This window comes from Mytilus galloprovincialis, chromosome 3 (genome assembly GCF_965363235.1).
Source record: "Mytilus galloprovincialis chromosome 3, xbMytGall1.hap1.1, whole genome shotgun sequence".
Taxonomy (NCBI): Eukaryota; Metazoa; Mollusca; class Bivalvia; order Mytilida; family Mytilidae; genus Mytilus; species Mytilus galloprovincialis.
In genome coordinates, this window is record NC_134840.1 from 50,471,761 (window position 1) to 50,482,682 (window position 10,922).

The window sequence follows — 10,922 nt, forward strand, 5'->3', positions numbered from 1 at the left end:
TTAGGAAATTCTTCATTTCATGAGTAATGAATGGGTATTTCTTATGTAGAATACTAATTCTTGATCACATGCAAAATATGAAAGACTATTATATAATATATATTTTACCAGTTTTGATTTCTAATAATGTTCATATCTAATATATTTCAGATCCCAGCAGTAGGACAACCTCTCTGATCATTCTAAATCAGCTTAATGATAAAGTGAAGGCACATGATTACATTATTAACTTTCTCAAAAAAGTGGGATTATGGGATAAAGTAAGTTGTTAGTAATGTCAGAAAGTTGTCCCTACTATTCAAACCAATTGTATAGCTATGTACAAGCACATTGTATCTAATTGCTAATTGCTCGACACTGTACTCAAGTTGCTTTTTTTCTGAATTTTTATACGTCCTTTTACAGGACATTTTATGGTATACGGTTTCTGTCCGTTGTCAACATGTCGGGTGTTAACTCCAAAACACTAACCAATTTGCATGAAACTTTGGTGAATTGTTTATATCTAGTGATTGAGCTCACTTTCCTTTTTTTAAATTTTAGATTTTACGTTTCTGAGTGTTGTGGTTTTATTCATTACAAACAATTTTCCCGTTTTCGGACAATTACTCAAAAATACTTTCACCAATTTGCAAGAAACCTTGGTGAATTGTTTATATATATTGACATGAGCTCCCTTTCAATTTTTATAAATTTCAGATATAACTTTTACTAGTTATGAGGTTTTATTCATTCAAAAAAGGGAGATTTTCCAGTTTTTCGGACAATAACTCAAAAATGCTTACAGCAGTTTTCATGATACTTATTTCTGATATGACATTCAGAAGTTATTGAACTTTATTCTTTGAAAACGTGACAGGCGTTTCATTCACTCATGGTGCAGCTGTTTATTTTTATGCCCCACCTACGATAGTAGAGGGGCATTATGTTTTCTGGTCTGTGGCTCTGTTCGTCCGTCCGTCTGTGGTTCCGTTCGTCCGTCCAGGTTAAAGTTTTTGGTCAAGGTAGTTTTTGATGAAGCTGAAGTCCGATCAACTTGAAATTTAGTACACTTGTTGCGTATGAGATGATCTTTCTAATTTTTAAGCCAAATCAGACTTTTGACCCCAATTTCACGGTCCACTGAACATAGAAAATGAAAGTGGGAGTTTCAGGTTAAAGTTTTTGGTCAAGGTAGTTTTTGATGAAGCTGAAGTCCAATCAACTTGAAACTTAGTACACTTGTTGCTTATGATATGATCTTTCTAATTTTAATGCCAAATTAGATAATTACCCAATTTCACGGTCCATGGAACATGGAAAAGGATAGTGCGAGTGGGGCATCCGTGTACTTTGGAAACATTCTTGTTTAAATTAAAATTTGATTGATGAACTTTTATCAATAACACTAATATATATCACCTTTTTGCAAGAATGGGATGAACTTATTGTACATTCACTAGGTATTGTGTTTATAAACAGTCATTAAACCCATCATTGGCTAACTTAACAGTATAATATTTCTCATATCAATATATTTTATTTTTCCAGTTAAAAGAAGTGCAAAGTAGAGATACCCAAATGTTAACCAGAAATGCATTATGTGAACATGCAGAAAAGATACAAGCAGCCTTAGCACTAAGAACTCAACATTCAACGTATGTCGCAATTTGAAATTATTTTAAAATTAATACATCTAAGTAGAATTGTAAGGTCATACTTAAAGTTAGTTAATTTGGGGTAATAGGAAGGTATGTAAATTATTAAAGTGTATTCTTTGAAATCATTAAAGGATGAATAAAGCATTAAAAAGATAGAACCAATATGTAAAAATCAAAACATTTCATTTAATATCATTAATAACAATCGATGAAATTATGCATACAGTAAATTATCAGTGCAAACATTGGAGAGAATCATTTTTCAAATGAAAATGTTTTTATGCATCAATTTATCTGTTAATATTCTTATATACAGATACCCAGCATTAGTAGATGCAGCAATTAAAAAAGTTCTGGAGAAACGAGGGGACTTTGACTCAATGCAGAGTTTAACACCACAAGATATCTTTTACAGAGAGGTATATATCATTAAAGTGATAACTGATTGATTTGGACAATTTCTTTTCAGTTGCAAATATCATGAAATTAAATTCACAATTTATTAATGTTTATAGATTATTTAGATTGCACAAAGTATTGATCAAAAAGAAAAAAAATATTTGCTTTAAGGGCATATCCAACAGTTAATTTTGATGGTGAGAAATTTTTCCCTTAAAGATATTTCATTCTTCAATTGACAGAGAATCAAATTTTGCCAAAAAAAAATATATGTCGTCGATTTTGTTTTTGCAAAAAATACTGCTGAAATTTGAGCATTTTTTCAATTTTGAAGAAACAAACGTTTTTTATTTAAAAAAAAATAAATATGATTTTTTAATCAACATATACTTATATAATGGGGCTCAAATTGAAGCAAAATAGTTCAAGATGGTTAGAAAAATCGAACTTGACCATTTAAAGAATTAGGTCTTACTCATATAAAGCCAAAAACGTTATGGTTACCCCAAAAACTGCAAGAAATGAACACTTGAATGGCACATTTTAGATTTTTTTTAAATATTTCTAATTGTGTCGATTTGACCAACATAAGATATGTTATTCTTTGAAAAAAAAGGAACGTCATAACGTTTTGAAAAATATTTGTCACCATACTCGTTTTTGAGAAAAATCGAGTAATATAATATTGTTTACTCAATCCCTTCCGTAAGCCTCACAAGTTGCACCAAAAATTTAGACATTTTGAGACAAAGGCAGTGCGACGGTGTGGCAGACAAATGTATTTTTACACTGTGTCTTTGTTGGATAGTTGTCTTGATAGCACTCATATCGCATCTTCTTATTTATAATGGACCAGCATCTGTACGAGATAATAATTCAGTTAGCTTTACTATTGTGTTCGTCAAAATTGTGAAACCCGTTTGTGAAACATACAAACCATAAACTATTAAAATAGTCCCCAGCTCTGGTATATTTCATCCCTCTTTTAAAACAAAAGTATTACAGGTTAAAAATCCGTTTCTGTGTGTCGGTCTATAGTACAAAGCAGGGTTAATTTTCATATTATATTTACATTTGATGTTTTTGTTCTGATTATTCATTTAATATGCCACTTGACGTCCGTCATCTATAATCATTATTTATTTTACCGTTACTTTACAAAGACATGTTTTTCTTACACTGATTTATATTACACTGTCTTTAATTTTACATATCGAAATAAATAAAGAGCACTTGAAATTTTGCAACCAAACACTTGCCTAAAATCTCACCGACTCCGTATTATATATTCATGTTGCAGTTTTTTTTTTTTCTTTACAGGCTTCTAGCTATAACAAAAATCTGTATGTTGACTTAGTGTTTTGAATTATATGTGTCGTTGGGTTGCTGTCGTATTAATGTATACCTTTAAAATCTTTTTCATAAAAAAATGATTGATTGGGTATAGAAATATTCACATCTCTGGACTTCTTCCATCTGACAGTTACGTGTATATCTTTGCTAAAATTGGTGCGGCCGTTTGGCTTCTCGGATGTATAAATTTGCAGCGTCATGTAGTCGAAATAAAAATGTTGTACATCCGATGCATAGATTAAGGAGAGTTTCGCGCTATCTATACATTAAAATACCATCTAAATAAATGGTTGAAGGGATATACGAACTTGCTTTTACGACATAAATAGTTACAATATATAAGTATATGCAATTGACACAGAAATTTTTCCACCTAAACGAGACTATCTGGCGTGGTTAACTTTTACGCTTCAATATATAATGAGTAATATACACAATGGAGATTGTTTTTTGTTCTACTGCCCTCTACATAGTTTGGCTGCATACAATGTAACCACTGATGTAGACTACTATATTATTATTGATTATTCAAACTAATGAATTCAAAGAGAAAAGATGCGGAGAGAAATTCTAAAATTTTCATTTAAAAAGTAAAATATAAAATAAAAATAAAATACCAAAACTGGTAGACTGTTTGGATTATCAGTATGCATCACTATATGAAACTGATGAATTGATTGCTCCCGTTCTTCAGTTGCAAATATATCACGCATATTTACAACGAGGCGAAATTGAATCTGAAGTAAATGATTGATACATCATCAAGATATAAAGAGTTTGCTAGCGGTAAAACGTATGCCGTACTAGATGAAGTTGAATAATGATCAAAATCATGAGTTAAGCTATATTAGCCCCCACCCCCCCACCCACCCACAATTTTGAATTATGGTATTTCAATGGCTGTTTTTTTTTTATCCTATCCTGTTATGGGCCTGCTGACTTAAGAGGGCATGTCTAATAAGTCAAGACCATTTTTTTTTTTGTTAAATTATATTTGTTTCCTCATACATATAAGTAAACACCAACATCGTCAGATATTTTCTACTTGTATGTCAGTATATATTACAATGTTTTCCTATTTCAATATTTTTTTATTACTGTGTCATCTTTTGTTTTACATTTTTTACCGGTTAAAGGTCATATTCATTTAAAGAGCTACTGTATATTTTAGCACTTCAACGCTAGATGCATGATACATGATAGTTTACGCCGTATTTTATTTTTCTCAAGAAACCCAATTTTTTTCATCTTTCTCAAGTAAAACCAAACTTTGAGTTTTCTATCCTGAATGACAAAATCTCGGAAAAGTTTGGTAAAGAACTAATTACAATTTGTGTTGCATTCTACTGCAATAATAAATGATTACGCATTTGCTCTCGTAGTTTTCTACTGTATTGAAGATAATTTTAATAAAACGGAAACTTATGTGAGAATGGTCTAGTAATGATCAAGATAATTGCAGTTCTTTTATAATAGACCAAGAGGACAAAGATATCTTACGTTTGAGTTCTAGTTCTGTTAATATTCTGTATGAGTTTTTTGCAAATTCCCGCCGTGCCCTTTCCAGACGGCCATTATGATGTCGTTGAAACACCAGTTTGGGCCATATCTTACGAACTTTGTAATTTAATTTATTTCAATTATCAGAAAGTTATACCCTTAGATATTGTTACTTTGACAGTAAAATATTAATAACAGCTGTGAAAACATCTTATAAGATAAAAGAATTGGTTCAATTATTTAAAATCATTGAAAATAAATTAAAGATTAATATTCAATGTATATTTTTGTCCTTGAGTGATAATTCCTAGGATATCTGTTAAAGATGATTCATAAGGCTGACATTCATAAAAAAATATTTGTTCCTAGAGACAAATGATACTTAATTGATACTTTACTTCAATTTGCGTAATTTTAAATCTTCTATTAACACTGTGTATCATCGGTACAGCAGATATAGGTACTAAGTTACTAACCAAGCAGTCATGATCGATTTGAACTGACACGGTAATGAAAATCTTTGTTTTATATTATCTACATTCAGTGTACATTCCTCACCATCTGAAATTCCTGCTCCCAAATAATTTTCCCATCACAATTTTCCTATTTATAAGACAACTTTGATATTCTAATAAGAATAATTAACTTTTACATGCGCAAATAGTTGTGAATGTCAACACCAACTTTCAAATTCGATACAGTTGTGTTGTCAAACCATTTACATGTTTTATCTGAAAGAAAGCTAATACATCACAACAGTAAGTTACTAATCATAAACCTACCTGTGATTTATTACTCATTCCTTGAAACATTTTGGGTAATAAACGAGTGTGAAAATACTAACTATGCACCTTACGGAAGGATTTATGTGGTCAGCTAAACACCATACACAAGGCTTCTTTTCGGAATAAAATATCAAAAATAATATATGAATGAAAGATTTCAATGTCAGTTATTGAAACAGCTTACGTATAACACTCACACAGGGGTCTTTTATCTATCAAAAGAGTTGCAATGAATATAGAATCATATCGAATGAAACGAGCGCCAACTTCTTTGACAAGTATTTTAGTAATCGTTCTTGTTTTTGGAAATAATGAGACTTTTCTAATCATCAACCTACGACCAAATCATTTCTTTAAACAATAATTATGTTTAGATTGATGTACACATTGATATAATGTGAACATAACAAAGCTTTTCGTTACCGTGTAAGGTCATAATCGATCACGCCCAATTGGTTAGTATCTATATCTGCTGTACCGATGATACACAGGGATTAATAACAAACATGCTTACCATACTATACTTTTCACAAATATCGAGAACTGATGACGTATTGCACACAATGTCAAAATTGAGCACAACAGATGTTTTGATTTTTCTTGATTTGCACAAGAGAAAATTGTGAGGATAATGGGAAATGAATCTACTAAACTAACACAATCAACTTTAACACATTTATTTGAAGAACTGGCCCTACGGAGCAAAAGTTTGTTACACTATCAAGAACCGATAACACTAGGATATCATACATATTTGATCTGATGACCAATAGGTACATGTAAAATGCCGTCAGCAGATACTTGTTTAAGGAAATAGAAGGCAAACATACATGTGTTTAAGCTTTTGATCCCTGTTGTAAAAGTTTCAAATGCTGTATGATGATTAGTATATTACATTTGAATTTTTCCATTTAAAGGTATCTAAAGTTCATGAGATTGCTGAAGCATTGATGGAATATGAAGAACATTTCCTTGCAGCAGACGTTACCACACAGGATGTGTTAACAGTAGTGTCGTCTGTAAATGCTGTTTTACAGGTTTGTACATTTCGTGACTTTTTTAAAACATGACCTTGTGCAATGCCAAGATACAGGTATCGACGGATCATAGATCCATGAATGTGTATATGTATATAACAATAATATTTATAAAAAAAGAAGATTTGTTTTTTGTTCAATTTTTACATAAATAAGGCCGTTAGTTTTCTCATTTGAAATGTTTTACATTTTCATTTCGGGGCCTTGTAAAGCTGACTATGCGGTATGGGCTTTGCTCATTGTTGAAGGCCGTACAGCAACCTATAGTTTCTGTGTCATTTTGGTCTCTTGTGGAGAGTTGTCTCATTGGCAATCATACCACATCATCTTATTTTATATTGTATGACATGTTTAACCATCACATATCAACTTCAGATATTTATGATAAAGGGTTGTCTGGATTTTTTTTTTTAGCCAACATAGTCAAAATACCATTGCATACTTTTGCCCTCACTTTGAGTATGTTGTCTTGGTTGTCTGTTTTAATACGACTGCAAAAATTGAAAATTTTTTGGTCGTATATTGGTATCACGTTGGCATCGTCGTCGTCGTCCGAAGACATTTGGTTTTCGCACTCTAACTTTAGTAAAAGTAAATAGAAATCTATGAAATTTAAACACAAGGTTTATGACCATTAAAGGAAGGTTGGGATTGATTTTTGGTGTTTTGATCCTAACAGTTTAGGAATAAGGGCCAAAAAGGGCCCAAATAAGCAATTTTCTTGGTTTTCGCACAATAACCTTAGTATAAGTAAACAGAAATCTATGAAATTTTAACCTAAGGTCTATGACCACAAAAGGAAGGTTGGGATTAATTTTGGGAGTTTAAGTCCCTAACAGTTTAGGAATTAGGGGCCAAAAACAGGTCCCAAATAAGCATTTTTCTTGGTTTTTGCACAATAACTTTAGTGTAAGTTAATAGAAATCTATGAAATTTTAACACAAGGTTTATGACCACTAAAGGAAGGTTTGGATTGATTTTGGGAGTTTTGGTCCCAACGAATTAGGGTCTCAAAGGTTCCAAAATTAAACTTTGTTTGATTTCATCAAAAAATGAATTATTGGGGTTCTTTGATATGCCAAATCTAACCGTGTATTCAGATTCTTAATTTTTGGTCCTGTTTTTAAATTGGTCTACACTAAGGTCCAAAGGGTCCAAAATTAAACTTAGCTTGATTTTAACAAAAAATGAATTCATGGGGTTCTTTGATATGCTGAATCTAAACATGTACTTAGATTTTTGATTATGGGCCCAGTTTTCAAGTTGGTCCAAATCGGGGTCCAAAATTATTATATTAAGTATTGTGCAATAGCAAGAAATTTTCAATTGCACAGTATTCCGCAATAGCAAGAAATCTTCAATTGCACAGTATTGTGCAATAGCAAGAAATCTTCAATGGCACAGTATTGTGCAATAGCAAGAAATCTTCAATTGCACAGTATTGCGCAATAGCAAGAAATATCTAATTGCACAATAGCAAGAAATTTTTAATTGCACAGTTTTGAGCAATAGCAAGAAATATTCAATTGCACAATATTGTCCCGTTTTCAAATTGGTCTACATTAAGGTCCAAAGGGTCCAAAATTAAACTTTGTTTTATTTCAACAAAAATTGAATATATGGGGTTCTTCAATATGCTGAATCTAACCATGTATTTAGATTTTGAATATTTGGGCTGGGTTATCAAATTGGTCCACATTGAGGTCTAAAGGGTCTAAAATTGAATTTTATTTGATTTCATCAAAAATTGAATTCTTGGGGTTCTATGATATGCTGAATCTAACCATGTATTTAGATTTTAGATATTGGACCATAATAGGTAAATGTCCAATTTAAAATTTTTAAGTTTTTAAGTTTAAGTTCTTAGACCACATTCATTCTGTGTCAGAAACCTATGTTGTGTCAACTATTTAATCACTATCCAAATTCAGAGCTGTATCAAGCTTAATTGTTGTGTCCATACTTGCCCAAACTGTTCAGGGTTCGACCTCTGCGGTCGTATAAAGCTGCACCCTCCGGAGCATCTGGTTTAAACAAAAGTTTGAAATAATATAATTTTTTTGCTATGTATTAACGGTCGAAAGTAAGTTCTTACTAGAATTTGTACAATGCTTTATATTTAAAAGAAATGGTGATTCATTTTTGTTTTAATTTTCTTATAGTCAATGTTTGACCAAGCATTACAATACAGACAAAACAAAGTTGGTGTATACCAGTCTTATGGACCAGAGATATTAGAATATACCCCATGGACATCTACTTCTGGTGAAAGAGGAATCAGAACTATACTCATTAAACAGGTACATATCTATATCACTGTATTGTATTGTCATGTGAAATTTAGCATATGGGTTTTAGATATGGAGCTTAAATTATGAAATCCACATCGAATGTATGATATATTTTTTAAACAAATATTAGCCGTGGAATATTTTACTATCACAATAGTTGTTGAAAACCAGTTAGTTTATATTAATATGGATCAGATCTATATATTCTTCTGTAATAACTATTGTTTGCCTTTGTGGAAAATTTAAAAGTTGAATTCCATTTGGATTATCTTTTCATTTTTGGTATAATTTAGTAACAGTAATGGTTATAAAGTTTAAATTGAATTATTTTTTACACGGAGAACGAAATAAAAATAAAAAGACTATATACAAACTTATAAATTTGTTTTTGTTTTTCTGGCTATGATTTGAATGACTGAAATATTTTAGTTTTTGAACATATTAATCTAATAGTAATTGATAATCCTAATTTTGGACAAATGTTTTGTTTGAAATACGAAAAAAGACGAAAATGTGTTTAAACACGTTAACAATAAGTTTCTCTGATGTTTGCTTTAATAGAATATCTAACAATTCCTTAGTCAATTACAGTCAGAATACCTTAAAAACTGATTAGATTTGAATATCATTACGCATGTTTTATATTTAAATTTTGTTCATTTACAGTATACTAAAACATATGAAGAAGCATTGCCTGAGACGGGAGATGCAGAGATCAGAGATGTATTGTTTGAACAGCTAGTCCACCTGACAGACATTGTCCTTGATGGCTATCGATGTCAACTGGAATCGCTCAGACAATGTAACTCAGCGCATCATGATCAGTTCCTGAAGAGATATGAACAGGACAGAAATAAAATGATAGCACCTTTATGTAAGTATTCTTTACATGGTTTTCTTTTTTTTAACTTTAGAAATGTGTTTAATCTGCAGCTTGATAATGTTGAGTTTTAGCATGTAAGCAATTTTCATATCTGCTGTTCAGCCACTACCTGTTTGACCATAGTTTGAAATTAATCAACAATCAACAAACATTGTACATGTACAAGGAAATTTTCATCGAAAGATATCTTGGCTTTTATGAGTGGGAATAGTACTTTATCTGGTGTACAGATTGTTTATGTTTAGTCATTACTATAGAAACATCAGTTTTGATCTGTTCTGAAAAATTAACTGTGGAGGCCAAATGTTTATCAAATAGACATACAGTAGCACCCTGTTATAATTCTGTTCGATGAAAAATGCTTAAATTTTAGAAGGCCTTTCTACTATTTTATACAATTAACCATCTATATTTGCTTTATTTTACAGTAGAATATGGAAAACATGAAATGGCAGCTTCATTAGCAGAGAAATACTGTGATTTTGAAATTCTCATACAACTTTGTGATGATACAAATAATTCTGATAGAATAGAACGATACCTAGTACAGTTTGCTGACAAGGTAATTCTTTTGGTTAACATCAAAGCTGTTTACTTGTATGGATTTTCTGTATTATTCCTGGATTTCTGATAGGAAATAGACTTCTACGGTTGAAGAATAAAATCAGGGTTGCTTGTAGATGGTCATGGCTGTGTTTTAAGGAAATGATTAGTTTAACTTATCATTCTTTTAAGTATTTGTAAGATACATTTTTGAGGATTTTATATCAAAATGTACAAGTCTAAACACAAAGCTGAAGGCAACCCAAATAAAAGTTGAAATACATTCAGAAACACAAAGCTGAAGACCACCCTAATCAAAAGCAGAAAGAAATACAAGGACTCATTTTACACATTATGACCCTCTGATTTTAGAAAAAAATATGAACTAAAAAATCTCAAATATACAACAATTATCAGTTCCTTATTACACTTCCGTTATAACTATGTCTAAGGAGTCCAAAATTTAAGTAAAGTCACTGCAAATGCCTTTG

At 31.1% G+C, this 10,922-nt stretch overlaps 1 protein-coding gene across 1 annotated transcript in view; it reads left to right on the forward strand.

Moving 5' to 3' along the window:
* LOC143068240 (nuclear pore complex protein Nup133-like) overlaps positions 1–10,922 on the forward strand; it is a 61,060-nt gene that overhangs the window by 21,186 nt on the left and 28,952 nt on the right. Inside the window, exons 18-24 of the mRNA XM_076242138.1 lie at positions 151–260; positions 1,531–1,637; positions 1,957–2,059; positions 6,595–6,714; positions 8,877–9,014; positions 9,672–9,879; positions 10,317–10,450. Of these exons, the coding sequence (XP_076098253.1) occupies positions 151–260; positions 1,531–1,637; positions 1,957–2,059; positions 6,595–6,714; positions 8,877–9,014; positions 9,672–9,879; positions 10,317–10,450 (920 nt within the window). The remainder of the gene's footprint in view (positions 1–150; positions 261–1,530; positions 1,638–1,956; positions 2,060–6,594; positions 6,715–8,876; positions 9,015–9,671; positions 9,880–10,316; positions 10,451–10,922) is intronic.